This window comes from Aquarana catesbeiana, linkage group LG02, assembly GCF_042186555.1.
Source record: "Aquarana catesbeiana isolate 2022-GZ linkage group LG02, ASM4218655v1, whole genome shotgun sequence".
Classification (NCBI taxonomy): domain Eukaryota; kingdom Metazoa; phylum Chordata; class Amphibia; order Anura; family Ranidae; genus Aquarana; species Aquarana catesbeiana.
The window spans coordinates 640,307,549-640,330,457 of NC_133325.1; the positions used below are offsets into that span (position 1 = coordinate 640,307,549).

The 22,909-nt window shown below is 40.0% G+C and overlaps 1 protein-coding gene across 1 annotated transcript in view; it reads right to left on the reverse strand.

The window, feature by feature from the left end:
- Window positions 1-321: 321 nt before the first annotated feature.
- Window positions 322-22,909, reverse strand: part of PDK3 (pyruvate dehydrogenase kinase 3) — a 150,758-nt gene continuing 128,170 nt past the window's right edge. Inside the window, exons 8-11 of the mRNA XM_073616436.1 lie at window positions 20,184-20,285; window positions 15,316-15,426; window positions 12,778-12,891; window positions 322-3,379 (exon numbers count right to left, since the gene is read on the reverse strand). Coding sequence (XP_073472537.1) covers window positions 3,239-3,379; window positions 12,778-12,891; window positions 15,316-15,426; window positions 20,184-20,285 — 468 coding nt within the window. The 3' untranslated portion in view covers window positions 322-3,238. The remainder of the gene's footprint in view (window positions 3,380-12,777; window positions 12,892-15,315; window positions 15,427-20,183; window positions 20,286-22,909) is intronic.

The following is a 22,909-nucleotide window of genomic DNA, read 5'->3' on the forward strand; positions in this document are numbered from 1 at the left end:
ATGGCTGCACACTGAGGTAGTGATGAATCTCTTTATTGTAAAATCCGTAACATGAATAACACCACAGGATAGGCAAACAGGTACAGGTAGACGCGTTTCACACAGCGACGCTATCCTTATTTATTACCATAATGAATAAGCGCAGCGTCGCTGTGTGAAACGCGTCTACCTGTACCTGTTTGCCTGTCCTGTGGTGTTATTCATGTTACGGTTTTTACAATAAAGAGATTCATCACTGCCTCGGTGTGCAACCATCCATTCCTTTTATCCATCATGGTGTATAGCCATTTATGTGTGAGGATATTATAATAGTAATGTCTCTATAAGCAGGTGAATGCATCAGATATTGTAAGTCAGGAGCAAGGAACCTGCACTACCTCTGACTATTTGGGAAATGCCTATGGTATTGCATTTTGTCTTGTGAAATATTATATTTAATAATGTCAGTGTGTGTATTTAATAATGTCAGTGTATGTGCATGTGTATACTACCAGATTTACATCTTGGGAGCCTACAGGCAGAGATAGGCATTTGCCTTTTAGACTGGGGGTCCTTGAGATTTTACATTATTTTAAAGGGCGCTGTGATTGAAAAAAGGCTGGAAAAGGCCGCTCTTACCAATGGAGAGTGGTACGTAGATGGAATGTGACAGTGTTCTGACTTTGAGATTTCTACACTAAGTTTCCCTTCACACAGGTGATTAGCACATCCTGCAAATTCCAGCAGAAATAAACTGGGGATTCCTGCATCTGGAATGACATACTAGGAAATGACAGGCTGACAGCGCTTGCAGCTATTCATGACTGTATGCTGTTACTTGTGCAGCCAGTGTTTCCTGTGGTTAGGGACAAATGATACTGGCTGGATGCAGTCGGTTTGCGTCCAACCACGATCAATAGATAATTGCTGCGACCACAGCTTTCTGCAAATGCATGTCATTCCAGATGCAGATTCTTGCCGATGGTATTCAAAGGGTGTGCTAATTGCCAGTGTTATTTGTTTGGAGGCTCCGGTAGATTAAAAGACGTGTGTGAACCTACAAATACCTGTGTTTAATGTATGAGCAGCTTTAACTAGTATTTAACCCTCCAACCCTTTTTAGCTGAACACATTCAGCACAAAAAAAAAAAAATCATTCCCTAGTAAACTATTTGTTAATAGTCTTACCCCAGGACTTGCAGTTTACAACTTTCAGTGCTGGCAGCTTTGCTCTCTCAGTGTTGCTCATGTGAACGTCCAGTCTTCACAGGGAAAAATTAACAGTGGACAGTGCAGTCTCCAGTCAATGTTAGCTTGGAGCAGTGTTGCCAACCGTCAGTATTTTTACTGGTAGCCAGTAAAAAATGGGCACGTTTCACCTGCCAGTAAATACCAGCGACAGGAAAAGGATGCCATTAAAAATATGGATGCTCGGCTTGGAACCAGCCGAGACCATCCGAGTGCCTGCTACAGTGTGTTCGGACGGCGCCAGTGGGGGGGGGGGGGGCAGGTCTGGCAGGGGCGGTGCCTGAGCGTGTTGTGTGATGTCATAGTGCAAGGGAGCTGAGCAGAGCGGCCAGAGTCTCGTAAGCGGGTCTGCGGGACGGGAGCAAGGCAAGCCAAGAGCGGGTCTGTCAGTACTGAGTGGACTGAAGGGACCACCTGGCGTAGAGAGAGACTGTCACTGTGACTCAGGAGGGGACATGTCGGTCAGGTGTCATCATCTGTGTTGCTGTCAGTGTCACTGTAAGTGCCAGTTCACACCAGCGCGCTCTGTGAGATTGCATGTGATACGCACTGCAGTGCAAATCACATGCGATGTCCGTGTGATGCGATTTTAGCCATACAGATAGTATGGCTGATATTGCATCGCATTCGGACCAAACTCGCACAGGACCCTTTTTTTGGTCTGCACCAGAATCAGATCGCATGGGTGTTCACATCCATGCGATCCCATTCATGTCCGAACTGTCAGTTTGCAGTGTGATATGCTAGCTGAAATGGGGGTGTCATTAACAATATATTGACACTCCCGGCAGTTCGCATGTGGCAGCGTGAACTGCTGTGCGAGTTGGGTGCAATATGGGAACCCGCAGTGGATTCGCAGGGTTCCCGCATCGCACAAGTGTGAACTGTCAATTTAATGTGTGTGTGCCTGCCCATTCTAAGTTCCGGCCCTCCTGAGTCCTGTCCCTGAGATACTTACTTACTATATCGAAAATAAAAGAAGAAATATTTTTTTTTTGCCTTAATATCCACCTTAAATCATATTGCTATTTGCATATTGTACTTGTTTGTAGCCTAAATACTGAAATTTGCAAAAGGTGTAATTTTGTAACTTGTGGAAATGCCAGTAACAACTTGCCCATGAATTTCAATCTGGTAGGCTGGCAACACTGGCTTGGAGAAGTGAAGGGGGGGGGGAGCAGGGAAGTGCTTTGCTATCCTAGGTTATGGGGCTGTGTGTTTCTACTGATGCATACAGCGTAGGGAGACAAAACTTTAGTCCCTGCATGCAAGAAAAGAGCCACCCTGAAAACAGGAAACCTGGGGCAACCAGCGTTCATGGCACCAGATTAAACAGGATCATAGGCAAGGATTAAAAGATGAAAACACTGCATACTCGGTAAGTGATTAAATGACCTGCTAAAAGTGCTTAAAAATAGGTGGTTTCATTTCACTTAAAATACAACAATACAGCAGATTAGAGGACCATTAGAAAAAGAAATGAAAAAAGCAGCCACATACATGCAAAAAGTGGTCAAAGTGGAGTGATTTTTCCCTTATAAAGCAGCACACTATGCTGCAGAACCACACACACCGTTTAAAGGCAACACACTTTTAATGCATACATATTACAGTGGTGTGTATAAATATACCAAAGATCATCTCTCTTCACTACAATGTGAAATATTATTGGAGTGTTTTACTCCAAAAAAATATTATTTTACAGCACTGCATCACATGTAATCTGTATGACAAACAAGCTCGTATTGCAATAGATTACATATGCATTGCAGAAACCTAATAGGACTAGCAGTAACCCGTTTTGCTACATCATTTTATAAAATATAATTAAGTGAACAATTCTAATCCCTGTTTACTTTAACAGATAAACCTGAATGCCTTTTTTTTTTTGTCACTCGGGCAATGCTACTGACCAGTATACACTCAGTAATGCTCTGCATTAGCAGGCCACACGTTCAATAAACAGGGGGAAAAAAAATGCCATTTTGCGAGAAACCCTGAGGGCTGTCCGTTAATTAGCCTTGTACTTGGAAGCATCCCGTGGCTCTCTGCTTGGATTGCTCCAATCATCCGCTTCTGCTGCCGTTTTGTAGTGTCGCCATGCTGACTTGTTAAAGACCGGCAGTCTCTCGAATGAGTCCCCGGACACAGCCTAGAGCAAAAGAAAATTGTAAAGCTACTTACTCAATTACCGCTGCTTGTAAAAATGTTGGTGACACATGCCTTCCTCCCAGGGCCACATACTGTACATTTCATTCATATACTAAGTGCCCTGCAAACGAAAGCAGAATGCTACGCAAAAAAACATTCCATGTAACCACTTACATACCGGCCAAACATTATATATATATATATATATATATATATATATATATATATATATATATTTTTTTTTTTTTTTTTTTGCAGAGACCCTAGCGAATAAAATGGCGTTCGTTGCAACTTTTTATGTCACACGGTATTTGCGAAACAATTTTTCAAATGTGTTTTTTTTTTTTTTTTTTAAACTGTTTCATGAATTAAAAAATATCAAAACAGTAAATTTAGCCCAATTTTTTTGTATAATGTGAAAAGGTGATGTTACGCCGATCAAATAGATACCTAACATATCATGCTTTAAAATTGCGCGTACTTGTGGAATGGCGCCAAACTTTGGTACTTGTAAATCTTCATGGGCGACACTTTACATTTTTTTACAGGTTACCGGTTTAAAGTTACAGAGGAGGTCTGGTGCTAGAATTGTTGCTCTCGCTCTAACACATGCGGCGATACCTCACATGTTTAATTTGAACACCGTTAATGTATGCAGCGCAACTTACGCGTGCATTCGCTTCTGTGCGTGAGCACACAGGGGCGGGGCTCTTTAAATGTATTTTTTTGTTTATTTTATGTTATGTTTATGTTTATTTTATTGTTTATTTTACTTACATTTTTTTATTTTTACACTTTTTCTTAAATTTTTTTTTTAAAACTTTTATTCCTATTACAAGGAACGTAAATATCCCTTGTAATAGGAATGGTGTGTGGCAGATCCTCTTCTCTCTATGAGACCCCAAATTGCTCCTCCAGGCTGGAAAGATTGAGATTAAAAAAAAAAAAAAAATGAACGATCTCTTTCATTCGATTCTTTTCTTTTCTCGGCTTTGTTTACTTTGGCCGGCCTCCAAAGGTCATAGAGATGACTGGGGACCATCTGGTCACTGTAAAACTCTATGATATACTTCCGGCGGTGGATTCTTTCTCCGGCTTGCCGATCGCACGGGTGAGCCCAGAGAAGCACCGGAGGTAGCAGGTATTAATCAGATATCCTCACTCAAATTCAAAGACATCATATGACGTCCTTGGGCTGGAAGTGGTTAAATTTAATTTTCATTTTATGTTGAGAATTGCAGGTACTGATCCGCAAAAATGTGCACTGCTGAAAAATGCATTTTTTTCCCTTTTTTCGGGTCATTCATTATGATTGAAATTCGTTACTTCGAATAAATTCGTAACTTCGGAAAACTTTGAATTTCTTACCTTCCATTGGTTTAGATGCGGTATTAGTTATTTTTCGATAATTAGTAAAAATACAAAATTCGAAAGTCCGAAAATTCGAAAATAATAAAGAAAATAAAAATAATAACTAATGAACTAGCTAATAATAGCTAACTATTAAATTATAGGTATTGGAATTTCCTTTCAAATTTGGCTGTTAGTGAACATAATGAATAATGCTTTATCCGAAGTTATGAATTATCCAAAATAACGAATGCCGCATCTAAACGAATGGAACATAACACATTAATAATAATAATAACTTTTGTATTATTATTAATTATTATTAATTAGTTACGTTCTATTTGTTTAGATGTGGCATTCATTATTTCGGATAATTTGTAACTTCGGATAAATTGTTACGGTCAATAACAGCCAAGTTTGAAAGGAAACTCCAATACCTATAATTTAATAGTTAGTAATAGTTATTATTTAGTTAGTTATTATTTAAGATTTTCGCATTTTAGGGTTTTCAAATTTTCTTTCTTATTTGCAGATTTTCGTTCTTTTGAATTTTTATTTTTGGATTTTCAAATTTTCAAATTTTGGATTCTCGCTCTTTCTAATTTTCGGAAAAATCTGTTAAAAAGGTTCTTGTTAATTTGAATATTTCCGAATTAATTAATTTGTTGAATTTTGTCGAAAAACTAATTCAGAACGAAACAAATTGCACATGTCTACTGGTCTGCCTAAATGCACACATGATGAAAAAATGCAACTGAACTTATGTATGTGTCTGAATGAGCTGGCAAGAGACCTGAATACGCATGCTTTTTACAGCATAGCAGTAAAACCATTGTGTTGCAGATGTAGCTTCCATTGTAAATCCATGTACACAATATTTTCTATTAACCCAACTACAAATAAACATTTTAAAATTATAGTTTATAAATGTATTAGAAAAAAATGACTGAATGGCGAAAATATTAACAAAACACGCACACTTCCTTTTAGTTCCAATCACTAGGGTGTCCAAGCACAGAATCACCATTTAGGACAAGACAAGACTACTGGTACTTTAAAAACTTTAACAAAGCTTGCTGAAAACCCTGTTAATGCTTTGTAAATGCTTGCTGCTCACACTTCTCTTATACAAACTGATGCCCTTGTAAAGAAGGCCATAGTAAATATTTTCCTAAGTGATGTACGCCATTTGCTGGCCATTCATTGTGGCTTGAGAAACTCAGAGTTTTAGAGAATGGTTACCAATATCGTTTAGACGCAACAGGAAATTTTATTTCCTAGAGATGCAACAGGAAAGGAGAGCAAATCTCTGCAAAGTAAACAGGAAATTCCATCTTAAAGTGTTATCATGTGAACACTTTGCCCCAATCGGACAAACTTCCTTCATTTCTTGCTCTAGTGACAACTCTAGGCACGTTTCATCAACACTTTTGAATTTCTTGTTGCTTTCTGTCTTAGTGATACTAAATGACCAGGAAAAAAAGAGAGGTGACACACATGACAATAAAAACCTACATTTATCAATCTGTTCCGCACAGCCAGTGTAGAAAGGTATGTGACCAACGGTGGTGCCATGAAAATCCAAAATCAGAAATAGCCAGCAATTCTTTAACAATTTGCATTTAAAACAAGAGGTTTCAGTTGCAGACATTTGCAAATACTGTATACAGATTCTCCTCACTTAATGACCAGGTTCCGTTCCATCGCCCAGGTCGTTAAACTAATTGGTCGTTAAACGAGGAACCACAAGTAATCAATATTTTAAGCAGTACTGTACTGTACTGTATTGTGAAAAAAAAGGTCTAAACACAAAACTCCAGCTCAATAACGTTGTTTTAATTTGCATAAGTACAGAGCACAAACAAAAATTCTGTGCTGTATTGTACAATACAATGATGTACAGATCCTCGTTCGGGTGAGGAGAGCTGGTCTTAAGTCCGAGCGGTAGTTAAACATGGAGCATCTGTATGTGGACGCCACACCATTTACTGCGTACCCTTCTACTCTGGCTGTGGGCTATAGTGTGAGATTGATGAATGTAAGTTATTTTGGCTGTGACTGTCACCAGCACCCCCAAAAAGATTCATACTACCTATTCTTGGGACATTTTGTTCAAAATACTAGGATTGTAGGTGAAATCGTACCTCGGGAAAGTAAAACAACTGAGAGATGTAGTCTAGATTTCTTTCCTGCGCCCTTATCTACCCCCCTACTCCTCACTTCTTACTGCCCCTTACTCCTACCTTTGTCCTCCCCCATGATTTTTTTTTCTCCCTCCCACCTTTTTCAACTTATCTCCAATGTTAACTTCTCATAATACCCTTGTTTTGTTATTCTGTCTCATGGACTTGATACCTCTCCCACTTTATGCTATTTACCCCAATCCCCTTCTATATATACACATATACTGTGTGTATGTGTGTGTATATATATTATTTATATATACACACACACACACACGGGCATCTCATAAAATTAGAATATCATCAAAATGTTAACTTATTTCCGTAATTCAATTCAAAAAGTGAAACTCATATATTATATAGATTCATTACACACAGAGTGACATATTTCAATCTTTCTTTTAATTTTGATGATTATGGCTTACAGCTAGTGAAAACCCAAAATTCAGTATCTGAGAAAATTTGAATATTACAGAAGACCAATTAAAAAAAAAGGATTTTTAATACAGAAATGTGGGTTTAAGGAAAAGTATGTTCATGTACAGTATAGTAGTTGGTCAGGGCTCCTTTTACATTAATTACTGCATCAATGCGGCGTGGCATGGAGGCAAATAGCCTGTGGCACTGCTGAGGTGTTATGGAAGCCCAGGTTGCTTTGATAGCGGCCTTCAGCTCATCTGCATTGTTGGATCTGATGTCTCTCATCTTCCTCTTGACATTACCCTACAGATTCGCTATGGGGTTTAGGTCAGGCGAGTTTGCTGGTCAATCAAGCACAGTAATACCATGATCATTAAACAAGGTATAGGTACTTTTGGCAGTGTGGGCGGGTGTCAAGTCCTGCTGGAAATCAGCAACTCCATAAAGCTGGTCAGCAGAGGGGAGCATGAACTGCTCTAGAATTTCCTGGTAGAGGGCTGCTCTGACTTTGGACTTGATAAAACACAGTGGACCAACGCCAGATGACATATCTCCCCAAACCATCATGGACTGGGGAAAATTTTGCATTTCATTTGGAAATCAAGGTCCCAGAGTCTAGAGGAAGAGTGGAGACTGACAGAATCCAAGTTGCTCGAGGTCCAGTGAGAAGTTTACACAGTCAATGATGATTTGGAGAGCCATGTCATCTGGTGTTGGTCCACTGTGTTTTATCAAGTCCAAAGTCAGTGCAGCCCTCTATCAGGAAATGGAGGTGGGTTGCTGATGTTTTGGGGAGCTACAAAGGCACAGGAAATTTGGCCAAAATTGATGGCAAGATGAATGCAGTATGTTATCAAAAAATACTGGAGGAACATTTGCATTCATCAGCCAGGAAGCTGCACATGGGATGTACTTGGACATTCCAACATGACAATGATCCAAAACACAAGGCCAAGTCAATCTGTCATTGGCTACAGCAGAATAAAGTGAAGGTTCTGGAGTGGCCATCTCAGTCTCCTGACCTCAATATCATTGAGCCACTTTGGGGAGTGTGTGTGTGTACATACACACACACACATAACCCCAATTCCAAAAAAGTTGTGACACTGTGCAAAATCTACATGAAACAGAATGCAATGATTTACAAATCTAACAAACCCATATTTTATTCATATTAGAAAATAGAAAACATATCAAATGTTTAAACTGAGAATACAGTATGTAACATTAAGGTCATTTTGAAATTGATGGCAGCAACATGTCTCAAAAAAGTTGGGACAGGGCAACGAAAAGTTGGCAAAGTAAGTGATATTAACAAGAGCTGGAAGAACAGTTTGCAACTAATTAGGCTAATTGGCAACAGGTCAGTAACAATGATTGGGTGTAAAAAGAGCATCCTAGAGAGTCAGTGCTTCTCAGAAGTAAAGATGAGCAGAGGTTCACCAATCTGTGAAAAGCTGCATCTAAAAATTGTCGAACAATTTCAGAATAATGTCCTTCGATGTAAACTTGCAAAGACTTTAACTATATCGTTATTTACAGTATATGATATCAACAAAATATTCGGAGAATCTGGAGAAATTTCTGAGCGCAAGGGACAATGATGAAACGCAATAATGGATGCCCCTGATTTTCAGCCCCTCAGGAGGCACTGCATTAAAAACAGGCATGATTCTGTGATAGACATCACTGCATGGGCTCAGAAATACTTCCAAAATCACTGTCTGTTAACACAGTTCACCCTGCCATCCAAAAATACAAGCTAAAGCTCTAACATGCAAGTAGCTCTACCTGGGCATGATCCAGAAATGCTGCAATCTTCTCTGGGCCAAAGCTCATTAAAAATGGTCTGTTGCAAAGTGGAAAACTGTTCTGTGGTCACACAAATTGAAATTTGACATTCTTTTTGGCAACCATGAGCACTGTGTCCTCTGGACTAAAGAGGAGAGGGGCCTTCTGGCTTATCAGCGCTCCATTCAAAAGCCTGCATCTCTGGTAGTATGGGGGTGCATTAGTGTGTATGGCATGGGCAGCTTGCACATCTGGAAAAGCAACATAAGTGCTGAAAGATATATCCAGGTTTTAGAGCATATGCTCCCATCCAGACAATGTCTTTTTCAAGGAAGACCTTGTATATTTCAACAGGAAAGTGCTAAACGCATACTGCATCCATGATAACAGCATGGCTTTATAGTAGAAGAGTCCAGGTACCTAACTGGCTTGCCAGCAGTCTACACCTTTCACATTGAAAATATTTGGCATACCTTGAAATGAAAAATACAAAAAAGAAGACCCAGGACTGTTGAGCAGTTAGAATCTTATATCAGGAAAAAATGGGACATCACTCCTCTCCCAAAACTCCAGTAACTGGTCTCCTCAGTTTCCACTTTTACAGAGTGTTGTTTAAAGAAGAGGGGGTGCTACACCATGATAAACATGGCCCTGTCCCAACATTTTTGAGACATGTTGCTGCCATCTATTTTAAAATGACCTGAATTTTTTCTTATAATATTAAATTTTCTCAGTTTAACTACTTAAGGACCAGGCCTATTTTTCAGACTCAGTGTTTACAAGTTTTTTTTTGCTAGAAAATTACCCCCAAAACATTAGATATATTTTTTTAACACCCTAGAGAATAAAATGGCCATTGCAATACTTTCTGTCACATCGTATTTGTGCAGCGGTCTTACAAGCTACCCAACATGTCACACTTCAAAATTGCGCCCGCTCGTAGAATGGCGACAAATTTTTCCCCTAAAAATCTTCATAGGCGACGTTTAAAAATTTCTACAGGTTACCAATTTGAGGTATAGAGGAGGTCTAGGGCTAGAATTATTGATCCTGCTCTAAAGATCGTGGCGATACCTCACGTGTGGTTTGAAGACCATTTTCATATGCGGGCGCTACTCGCGTATGCGTTCGCTTCTGTGCGCGAGCTCGTCGGAATGGGGTGCTTTGAAAAAAAAAATTTTTTCTTATTTATTTTACTTTTTATTGTCCTTTTAAAAAAAAAAAATTGGGTCACTTTTATTCCTATTACAAGGAATGTAAACATCCCTTGTAATAGAAAAAAAGCATGACAGGACCTCTTAAATATGAGATCTGGGGTCAAAAAGACCTCAGATCTCATATTTATACTAAATACAATAAATAAAAAAAAAGAAATGTAATTTGAAAAAAAAAAAAAATGCTATGGAGCCGAGCGGGGGCCATCTTCCCCTCACTCAGCATCCAGGCAGTGAGGGGAGTGTATGCGATCGTCTCCGCCTCTACTGACGGCTCCAGTAAGCGGCGGAGACGACCGGAGCGCGGTGGTAGGGGGGGCCCTCTCCCGCCACCAATAAATAAAAGTGATCTCACGGCGAATCAGCTGCAGAGACCCCTTTTATCGGAAAGAGAAACGCACACCGTTTCTGAAAATACCAGGGTTATGGCAGCTAGCTGCTGCCATAACAACGGTAATTAGCATCAAAGTACCGACGTACGGGTACAGCGATTTGCGTGAAGTTGTTAAACAATAGATATATTTTCTATTGTGAAAAAAATATGGGTATTTACAAATGTTCAAATCATTGCATTTTTATGTCAATTTTACACAGTGTCCCAACTTTTTTGGTAATGGAGTTATATATACATACAGCGGGTAAAATAAGTATTGAACACATCACCATTTTTCATGGTAAATATATTTCACCACATGTCGGTAACAACCCATACATACAAAGAATAAAATGTAACGACACATGGAAAAAGTATTGAACACGCTAACTGGAATGTATTTAATACTTCGTACAAAATCCTTTGATGGTTCAAGATGCCTTCTGTATGGAGAAACTAGTCACATGCATTGCTCAGGTGTGATTTTGGCCCATTCTTGCACAGTCTTAAAATCTTGAAGGTTCTGTGGGCCTCTTCTATGAACTCTGATCTTTCGTTCTTGCCATAGATTTTCTGTTGGATTGAAGTCAGGTGATTGGCTGGGCCATTCTAGCAGCTTTATTTTCTTTCTTTGAAACCAATTGAGAGTTTCCTTGGCTTTGTGTTTGGGATCATTGTCTTGCTGAAATGTCCACCCTCGTTTAATCTTCATCATCCTGGTAGATGGCAGCAGATTTGTATCAAGAAAGTTTTGATACATTTCTCCATTCATCCTTCTTTCAATGACATGAAGTTTGCCAGTGCTGTATGCTGAAAAACAGCCCCACACCATGATGTTCCCACCTCCAAACCTCACTGTTGGTATGGGGGGTGTTTTTGGAGTGATGTGAAGTGCCATTTGACCTCCAAGCATTGTGTGTTTTATGGCATCCAAAGAGTTCAATTTTGGTCTCATCTGGCCAGACTATATTCTCCCAGTATTTCACAGGCTTGTCTAAATGTTGTGCAGCAAAACTTCAAATGAGCTTCAAAATACTTTTTCTTCTGGAGTGTGGTGAGCGTGCATACAGGCCATGGCTGTTGAGTGCATTAGCTACTGTTTTCTTTGAAACAATTGTACCTGCTAATTCTAGGTCTTTTTGGACAACACTTCTGATAATTCTTTTCACTCCTCTGTCAGAAATCACGCGAGGAGCACCTGGTCGTGGCAGGTTTATGGTGAAATGATGTTCTTTCCACTTCCAGATTATGGCCCCAACAGTGCTCACTGGAACATTCAGAAGTTGAGAAATCCTTCTGTAACCAATGTCATCAGTATGTTTTGCAACAATAAGATTGCACAGGTCTTAAGAGAGCTTTTTCCTTTTACCCATCATGAGATGTTTCTTGTGTGACACCTTGGTGATGAGACACCTTTTTATAGGCCATTGTTGAAACTAAACCAGCTGATAATAATTTGCACTGACAAGGGGCAGGATTGCTTTCTAATTACTGATAGATTTTAGCTGGTGTCTTGGCTTTCCATGCTTTTTTACCCCTCCCTTTCTTCATGTGTTCAATACTTTTTCCCTGTGTCATTCCATTTTATTACACATAACTTCATTTCTGAATTTATTTGTTTTGGTTTCTTTATATGTATGGATTGCATTGGTTGATACCAACACCCAACACATGGTGAAAATTTCATGTCAATAGCACCTTGTGCTAATGGTGACGTGTTCAATACTTATTTTGCCCACTGTGTATATATATATATGCAGTATACTGTCTATATACATGAATGAGTACTAGTATGACCACTGGGCAGTAGTAGAAATGTAAATATGTGATGTTTCAGTGAAGAGTGTTGATTGATACTGTATATACCTTTCATGCTTTTTCTTTGAACATTTTTATTGTTTTTACAATGTGGTGTTTATAAACCTTTGAATATTTTGTCTCTTTTCATTGTCATTGAATACAAAAATAAAGAAATACAGAAGTTAAAACCCTTTCCCACTCTATCCACATGAACAAAAAAAAATGGTTTATAATACAGCAGAAATAATACAAAATAACCCATAAATACCTTTAGATAAATAACTGCATCAGTACCAACACCTTCCATGGAATAGAGTTTAAGGTCTCCTTGGAAATAGCGGGCATAAAGTCGAGATATAGGCAGTCCATACCCAAAACCAGCCTAAAGTAAGATGAACGATTGTTATTTTACATATATTACAAAACAATACATTGGAACTGTTTAATACATAAACAGCGCCTTGAAAAATTATTCACACCCCTTGAAAAAATGTCCACATTTTGTCATGTTACAACAAAAATGTAAATGTATTTTATTGGGATTTTATGTGATAGACCAACACAAAGTGGAAGGAAAATAATTTATGGTTTTCAAAATGTTTTACAAATAAATATGTGAAAAGTGTGGCGTGCATTTGTATTCAGCCCCCCTGAGGCACTACTTTGTAGAACCGCCTTTCACTGCAATTACAGCTGCAAGTCATGATCCTCCTCTTGTCTCTCACTCACCAGAGAGCTCCCCCCTCTAGGGGGTAGCCAACATTCACAACACGCAGTGGCTGAACCAGCAGACCTCAGATCCACAACCAATGTAATTTTCTTCTTTCCTTTAGCTTTCTTGCCTCATCATTTTTACATGTGGAGATAGTAAAATTAAGACCCCATAGTGCAATACTGTATTACTTCTTTATTATAACAAATCTGAAAGGATCTGGATTTGTTATAATAAAGAAGTTAGAGTTGAAACACCAGCATCAAGCACTAACTTTAAAATACATTAGAGCACCTTTAACAAGCACCTGTCACTTTATGAGCTACTGATAAACTTATTAATAATTATTAATATTTATATTTAATTTTATGATACACGGATTTGGAGCACCTTTAAATAGCACCAGTCACTTTATCAGCTACAGAAAGACTTATTTATGTGTTATATCTGATTTCATGTATAAACTCGTTTTTTTTCATTGTTTTTTCATTGTTGTTTTTGAAGCTTAGGAATTTTACCACATATGAGTGTTTAATTTATGGTTTAAAGCACTTTAAAGAGCACCTGTCACTTTTAATATTTTTTCCTGATGGTTATCCTGGATATCAATTTGCACATGGTCATCAATTTATTTTACATTATATTTACAGTATACTGTATATGATTACACAGTTTACTTTTTTGTAAGACTGATCATCTAGGTACTCACTGAGCTATTTATTTATTTATTTACACACATTTCCAAACTATATATTTTTTATTTTCATATTATTGGCATACATTATCCCAACAAGCAGCACCACACCCACTACACAGTCTTTTTTTTTACATGTTCAAGTCTTGCCACCGATTCTCAATTGGATTTAGGTCTGGACTTTGACTGGGCCATTCTAACACATGAATATGCTTTGATCTAAATCATTCCATTGTAGCTCTGGCTGTATGTTTAGGGTTGTTGTCCTGCTGGAAGGTGAACCTCCACCCCAATCTCAAGTCTTTTGCAGACTCTAACAGGTTTTCTTCCAGGATTGCCCTGTATTTGGCTCCATCCATCTTCCCATTAACTCTGACCAGCTTCCCTGTTCCTGCTGAAGAAAAGTATATCCACAACATGAAGCTGCCACCACCATGTTTCACGGTGGGGGATGGTGTCTGTGTTCAGGAGGATGTGCAGAGTTAGTTTTCCACCACGCATAGCGTTTTGCTTTTTGGCCAAAAAGTAAAATTTTGGTCTGATCTGATCAGAGCACCTTCTTCTACATGTTTGCTGTGTCCCCCATATGGCTTCTCACAAACTGCAAATAGGACTTCTTATGGCTTTCTTTAAATAATGGCTTTCTTCTTGCCACTCTTCCATAAAGGCCAGATTTGTGGAGTACACAACTAATAGTTGTCCTGTGGACAGATTCTCCCACCTGAGCTGTGGATCTCTGTAGCTTCTCCAGAGTTACCATGGGCCTCTTGGCTGCTTCTCTGATTAATGCTCTCCTTGCCCGGCCTGTCAGTTTAGATGGACGGCCATGTCTTGGTAGGTTTGCAGTTGTGCCATACTCTTTCCATTTTTGGATGATGGATTGAACAGTGCTCTGTGAGATGTTCAAAACTTGGGATATTTTTTTATAACCTAACCCTGCTTTAAACTTCTCCACAACTTTACCCGTGACCTGTCTGGTGTGTTCCTTGTCCTTCATAATGCTGTTTGTTCACTAAGGTTCTCTAACAAACCTCTGAGGACTTCACAGAACAGCTGTATTAATACTGAGATTAAATTACACACAGGTGGACTCTATTTAAGAATTAGGTGACTTCTGAAGGCAATTGGTTCCACTGTATTTTAGTTAGGGGTATCAAAGTAAAGGGGCTGAATACAAATGCACGCTACACTTTTCACATATTTATTTGTAAGAAATACTGAAAACCATTTATCGTTTTCCTTCAACTTCGCATTATGTACTACTTTGTGTTGGTCGATCACATAAAATCCAAATAAAATACCGTACATTTACGTTTTTGGTTGTAACATGACAAAATGTGGAAAATGTCAAGGGGTGTGAATACTTTTTCAAGGCACTGTAGACAGTATTTAAAACGTACCAATGGAGCAGCTCTGCTTGGCTCTAGACTGGGCCTAGGTGCTGTAGAATACATATAATTGAACAGGCGATCTATTTTTCTCAAAGGAACACCTCCGCCCTGGTCACTAATCTGCGGAAAGATAAATGGTAAGTACATTTTAGATAATATTTTTTTTTCATACTAACAGACAGTACAAAAGCCATTTTTTTACCCCAATAATTCATGAAAAGTAAACAGGAGCATATAAAAAACACAATTTAATCTAAGCTTTTTAATCCTTTTCGTAAGCTTGAGAAAGTAACTGTATTCTACTTATGTTAGCTTCCTGTGATCCCATAAATCCTAAGTCTTGGTGCAGGAGAAAGAAGAGCAGTCTTTCGGTGTCACTCAGTATGCTGCTTCTCCCTAATTATCCAGGATGGGGTTTGACCAAACTGGGCTGATTAACCGCATAGGAAGTAATGGATTTGGATATGCTCCCTGGCAAAGGAGCCTGGATCATTTACCTGGCTAAAAAGAATTACAAATCTTTTGGCAGGTGTATATGTATTATTCATACAGTATGTGTATTTCAACTGTGTATTTCCTGAGGTTCAGCTTTAAAGTGTATTTCCACTTTTTCAGATGAATTGGGATGACACCTACATTAACCACTTGCCCTCTGGAAGATTTCATGACAGGCTATTTTTTGCTATTCGCCACTGCGCTACTTAAACTGACAATTGCGCAGTCATGCAACACTACGCAAATGAAATTTATATTATTTTTTTTTCACACAAATAGAGCTTTCTTTTGGTGGTATTGAATCACAGAGTTTTTTATTTTTTTATTGTTTTAAACGTAAAAAAGACAGAAAGTTTTGAAATAAAAAAAAAAAACAATGTTTTTAACTTTCTGCTATAAAACATATCCAATAAAAATGTAAAAAAATCGAATTTCTCCATGAATTTAGGCCAAAATGTATTCTGCTACATGTCTTTGGTAAAAAAAAATCCCAATAAGTGTACATTTGGTTTGCGTGAAAGTTATAGCGTCTACAAACTATATTATATATACTGGAATGTTTTTATTTTTTATTATGCTAGTAATGGCAGTGATCAGTGCTTATAGTGGGACTGTGATAGTGAGGCGGTCTATCTGACACTGATGCTGGCTAATATACACTGTCACTGTACTAATGACACTGGGTGGGAAGGATCTGACATCTGGGGGTGATCAAGGGGTTAACTGTGTGCCTAACAATGTGTAATGTGTGTAATATGTGCTGCTTTTACTAAGCGATCTTGTTGTTTTTTCGTTTGCTTTGCAGGGAATAAGAAAACAGCAAGACCACCTGTCTGTGTACACAGGCGATCAATTATTGGCTGGGACCTGCTGATCAGCTTATGCTGGTGACAAATCACACCACAACTGGGGAGCCCTACCTGGAAGCTCTGATCACCTACCAGATATGTGATCTAGCACAGAGCAGCCGCACTGCCGCAGTAAATGTATGTGTGGAGGTCGCTAAGCGGTTATATTTGTCGCATGTTCACATACTACAATATAGTATAAAAATATTTAAAGCCTAAGTTTAGTTAAAAAATAATTATCGGCTCAAGGGACATTACTTCATCAGTGTGGAGTGTCCCTTGTGCTGCTGACTCCTGGTTTAGGTGAAATCTTCCACCTCTGATGACCCTCTTGTCAACCCCTGCTGCCAAAATCTTCTGGTGTAACTAAGGGGCGGTCACCGGATCTCATCAAGAGTGCCCGACTCTGCCCATCCTATCTGCCCAGCTCCTCCGTTCATAGAAATCTATACTACAGCTTCTATGAATAAATCACAATCTATGAATGAGGTGGGGGGGGGGGCAGACCTTTCAATCATCCCCCTGTCCTCGAGTCGTAGAATCTTAGGTTTCTTAATAATAATAATAATAAAAATAACGATGATGATGATAATGTTAATGAGAGAATCCTCAGCCTTCCTGCTGGGACAGATCACACTGAACTTGTTGAGAAATACTTGCAGTCAGCCATGACATCTTCTAACAAATATCTAAAAAATAATCTTTTTTAGGGAGCACATTACAAACATATAGTGAGGTTTTCTAAAATATAACTGCAAAAGTGGAAATGCGCTTTAAAGTGGTTGTAAAGGCACAACGTTTTTTACCTTCATTTATTCTATGCATGAAGGTAAAAAATCTTCTGTGTGCAGCAGCCCCCCACAGCCCCCCTAATACTTACCTGACCCCCATCTCTATCCAGCGATTTCCACAAGAGCCTTGGCTCTCCGGGGACTCGCACTCTTGATTGGCTTTGACAGCAGCGGGAGCCATTGACAGTGAGCCAATCAGGAGACAGAGGGGGAGGGCCTGAGTAAATGGACAAACAGAGCCGTGGATCGGGAGCGTGCCTGCTTGGGTGCCCCCAGAACAAGCTGCTTGCTCTGGGGGCACCCTGTAGGAGGGAGGGGCCAACGTAGGAACTGAGAAGAGAAGGATGCGGGCTGCTCTGTTCAAAACCACTGCACAGAGTAGGTAAGAATAACATGTTTGTTATAAAAAAAAAGAACAACAAACAAGACTTTAATATCACTTTAACCGCTTGCCGACCAGCTGCCGTCATTACACTACGGCAGCTTGGCACGGCTGCGCAAACCGACCTAAAAACTATAGGGGGCACGTGCGCGCCCGTGGCGCAACGCCGGAGCCCATACGCGTAGCCGGTGACCTCGATGTCCGCCGGCGACCCGCGATTGCTTCTCAGAGAGATAGAATGGGGATCTGTCAATGTAAACAAGAAAGATCCCCATTCTGTCATTGAAGTAGAGAGATCTGCTGTTCCTGGGAACAGCTATCTCTCTCTACTCCCAGTCAGTACACTCCCCCCATAGTTAGAAATGCCTCCCTAGGGAACACTTAACCCCTTGATCGCCCCCTAGTGTTAACCTCTTCCCTGCCAGTGACATTTATGCAGTAATCAGCGGCTATTTTTAGCTCTGATCGCTGTATAGATGTCAATGGTCCCAAAAAAGTGTCAAAAGTGTCCAATCTGTTCCAATCCAATGTCACAGTAACGATAAAAATCGCTGATCACCGCCATTACTAGTACAAAAAAAAAAATTAATAATAAAAATGCCATAAATATATCCCCTATTTTGAAGACGTTATAACTTTTGCACAAACCAATTGCGATTTTTTTTACCACAAATATGTAGAAGAATACATATTGGCCTAACTGATGAAGAAATTAATTTTTTTTTTCCTTGGATATTTATTATAGCAAAAAGTAAAAAATATATATTTTTTTTAAAATTGTCGCTCCTTTTTTGTTTATAGCGCAAAAAATAAAAACCACAGAGGTGATCAAATACCTCCAAAAGAAAGCTCTATTTGTGGGGAAAAAAATGACATCAATTTAGTTTGGGTACAATGCCGCACGACCGCGCTATTGTCAGTTAAAGCTTTGCAGTGTCGTATCACAAAAAATGGCCTGGTCATTAAGGGGTCAAATCCTTCCGGGGCTGAAGTAGTTAAAGTTGAACCCCTTACCTTCAGTTTTGCACAGGTTTATAGGCTTCTCTCCTTGACTGAAATGGCTTACTCTGATTTCACTCCATTTTGTGAGCTTCTCAAAGTGTTCATTAGGAGCTGCAGGATGTCAGATGGAGCCAGCCTCACTTATTAACTGGAGGGCATCCAGCATCATCTAATTCTTTCCTCCTCAGCGTTACTGTCCCTGACTCATCCTTTTCATTCATTGGATTTCAGCTCTTTCAACCATGAAGGCTTAGCATCACATGTGGACATTACCTAGGGTCAGCCTTCGTGCATATAAAGTCTAATAGGAAAGCCCCCCTACATCTTGCTATCTACCTATGAAGCCATTTTGATAAGCTGAGGAATTGTAGGAGGTGTACAGAGGGCTGAAGGCTCTTAGGAGTACTGAGGTAGAGTGCTATGATGTTTCCAGGTACAGTATCTTGCCGTCTCCTCACACCAGCCACAATGTGCCTGCACTACATAGAAAAGTACAGAGAACCAGTGATGACATCACTGGGACAAAAATATAGTATGCAATGGAAAAAAAGTGATTTTATTATAAAGATTTCATTAGCAAGTGAATGTAAGAGTGAAAGTGAAAGAAAATTCCAAATTCTGAGCTGTCAGTGGAACAAAAATAGAGGGGAATTCTTCCAAAAGGGACACTAATTCTGGTTTCACTGGTGACAACCAGGGATTTCCTCGCTTTGGAGGGGGATTTCCACTCACTTCCTGTTTTGGAAATGTAATGGCACGTACACAAGAGCGGAATGTCCGACAAAAAAGGTCTGACGGCAGCTGTTCATTGTATATTCTGATCGTGTGTGTACTTTATCTGACTTTTTTTTTTTCGAAAAAAAAAAATAGAACATGTTCTAAATAGTTCCGGCGGAACCAATTCCTATCGGGAAAACCGCTCCTCTGTATGCCGACGGACCAAAAACGGCACATGCTCTAAAGCAAGTACTAGACGGAAACTATTGGCTACTGGCTATTTTAACTTCCTTCTTCTAGTCCCGTCGTACGTGTTGTACGTCACCGCGTTCTTGACGGTCAGTCTTTGGTGTGATTGTGTGTACGCAAGACAGTTTCAGCAGAATTCCGTCCAAAAAACCTTCAAAGTTTATTTCGACGGGAAAACCAGTTGTGTGTACGCGACATTAGAGGAATTGAAGGGAAATTTCCCCAATGGGACACACATGGCAAAAAAAAACGTGAGAATGTGAGTGGCATTGTAACCCTCCCTTACTCTATCCAAAATGGGGGGGGGGGTTGCCTTAAGTTCTGCATTAATCTATAATGCATACAATCATATTAGAAGCTGTTAAAAATGCTGCAGTCTCTATAGGCATTCACCTTTATGGAAAGGTCCTCTTTTCCAAGGGTGACCAGGGTCTTTATAGGTGGCAGGATGTCTGTCTTGCCTTCATGCTGCTCCACTGTTGCTCTCATTGAATTCTACAGGAATCAAATGTAAAATATTAAATGTATACAGTATATACAAACTCATATAACTGGTTCATACAATGAGAAAGTTATTCACATATAAGTTCAATATACAGGACATAACATACAGTGGGGATGGAAAGTATTCAGACCCCCTTAGATTTTTCACTCTTTGTTATATTGCAGCCATTTGCTAAAATCATTTAAGTTCATTTTTTTCCTCATTAATGTGCACACAGCACCCCATATTGACAGAAAAACATAGAATTGTTGACATTTTTGCAGATTTATTAAAAAAGAAAAACTGAAATATCACATGGTCCTAAGTATTCAAACCCTTTGCTGTGACACTCATATATTTAACTCAGGTGCTGTCCATTTCTTCTGATCACCCTTGAGATGGTTCTACACCTTCATTTGAGTCCAGCTATGTTTGATTATACTGATTGGACTTGATTAGGAAAGCCACACACCAGTCTATATAAGACCTTACAGCTCACAGTGCATGTCAGAGCAAATGAGAATCATGAGGTCAAAGGAACTGCCGGAAGAGCTCAGAGACAGAACTGTGGCAAGGCACTGATCTGGCCAAGGTTACAAATAAATTTCTGCTGCACTTAAGGTTACTAAGAGCAAAGTGGCCTCCATAATCCTTGAATGGAAGACGTTTGGGATGACTAGAACCCTTCCTAGAGCTGGCTGTCCGGCCAAACTGAGCTAAGAGCCTTGGTGAGAGAGGTAAAGAAGAACCCAAAGATCACTGTGGCTGAGCTCCAGAGATGCAGTCGGGAGACAGGGGAAAGTTGTAGAAAGTCAACCATCACTGCAGCCCTCCACCAGTCGGGGCTTTATGGCAGAGTGGCCCGACAGAAGCCTCTCCTCAGTGCAAGACACATGAAAGCCCGCATGGAGTTTGCTAAAAAAAACACCTGAAGGACTCCAAGATGGTGAGAAATAAGATTCTCTGGTCTGATGAGACCAAGATAGAACTTTTTGGCCTTATTTCTAAGTGGTATGTGTGGAGAAAACCAGGCACTGCTCATCCCCTGTCCAAACAGTCCCAACAGTGAAGCATGGTGGTGGCAGCATCATGCTGTGGGGGTGTTTTTCAGCTGCAGGGACAGGACGACTGGTTGCAATTGAGGGAAAGATGAATGCGGCCAAGTACAGGGATATCCTGGATGAAAACCTTCTCCAGAGTGCTCAGGACCTCAGGTTTACCTTCCAACAAGACAATGACCCTAAGCACACAGCTAACATTAACAAAGCAGTGGCTTCACAATAACTCCATGACTGTTCTTGAATGGCCCAGCCAGAGCCCTGACTTAAACCCAATTGAGCATCTCTGGAGAGACCTAAAAATGGCTGTCCACCAACATTTACCATCCAACCTGACAGAACTGGAGAGGATCTGCAAGGAGAAAGGGCAGAGGATCCCCAAATCCAGGTGTGAAAAACTTGTTGCATCTTTCCCAAAAAGACTCATGGCTGTATTAGATCAAAAGGGTGCTTCTACTAAATACTGAGCAAAGGGTCTGAATACTTAGGATCATGTGATATTTCAGTTTTTCTTTTTTAATAAATCTGCAAAAATTTCAACAATTCTGTTTTTCTGTTAATATGGGGTGCTGTGTGTACATTAATGAGGAAAAAACTTAAATGATTTTAGCAAACGGCTGCAATATAACAAAGAGTGAAAAATTTAAGAGGGTCTGAATACTTTCTGTTCCCACTGTATATAAGGGGTCTGTTTATAAATGCTTTCACTCAAGACTCACACATTTTTAAAATTCAATCTAATGTGTGAATCCTGGGTGAAAGTTGTTTTGACTCTTGTGTGAAACTTTTATAAGTAGACCCCTTAGTGCAGGGGGTCAGCAACCTGTAGATCACAATCTACCAGTAGATTGCAGACTGGTGACTGGTAGATCGAGGTCTGGGCTCACTTATCCACGATGCTAGAGCAACAAACAGAGTGCAATGTAGAGGGACTACTTGTAAAGTTGGAGCTGTATTAGGGAGCAAGAGCCGCATAAGCCAAAGCCTCCTCTGTAGTGCTGGCTCCTCTCCCATGCGGAGTGATACCATCTGCACTCCGTCTCTTACCCCAGATAGCAGTCTCCAGAGTGGTGCCAGCAGCAGGAAAGAAGAGATTTTCAGGTCAGTGTGAAGCAATACACTGGGCATAATAGTATAGGGCTGTCATGGTTGGTGGGTGTAGCACCTGCCAAGTATGACCCATTCCAGCTCTGCAAGTGCCCTGCAACCTTGTGCAGTAGAGCAAACATGGGGTTAAAGCAGGCAGCGTTGTGTTGCTATCTCACCACCTGCTTTAACACTTTTGGACCCTGCAGAAGCATGCAGTTGCGGCACACTTGCAGAGTGGTCCCATTTACTTGAATGGGTTCAGTTTGGCAGGAGGTAGCACCCACCAAAAGCAACAGGGGGCTTAATTCCTGCTGTCGCATGTGTACGCCTTTGACTGCTGCAGCTAAAGGGGGTAGGGATTGGGGGCTGTAAAACGGTGATTCAACCGCAGAGTTTTACCACCCCCCCAACTTTACGTGTGGACAGTCCCTAAGGGTGCCGCTGCCTAATGCAACTAAGGGCCCACTCACAGGCACTGCTGCACCTCT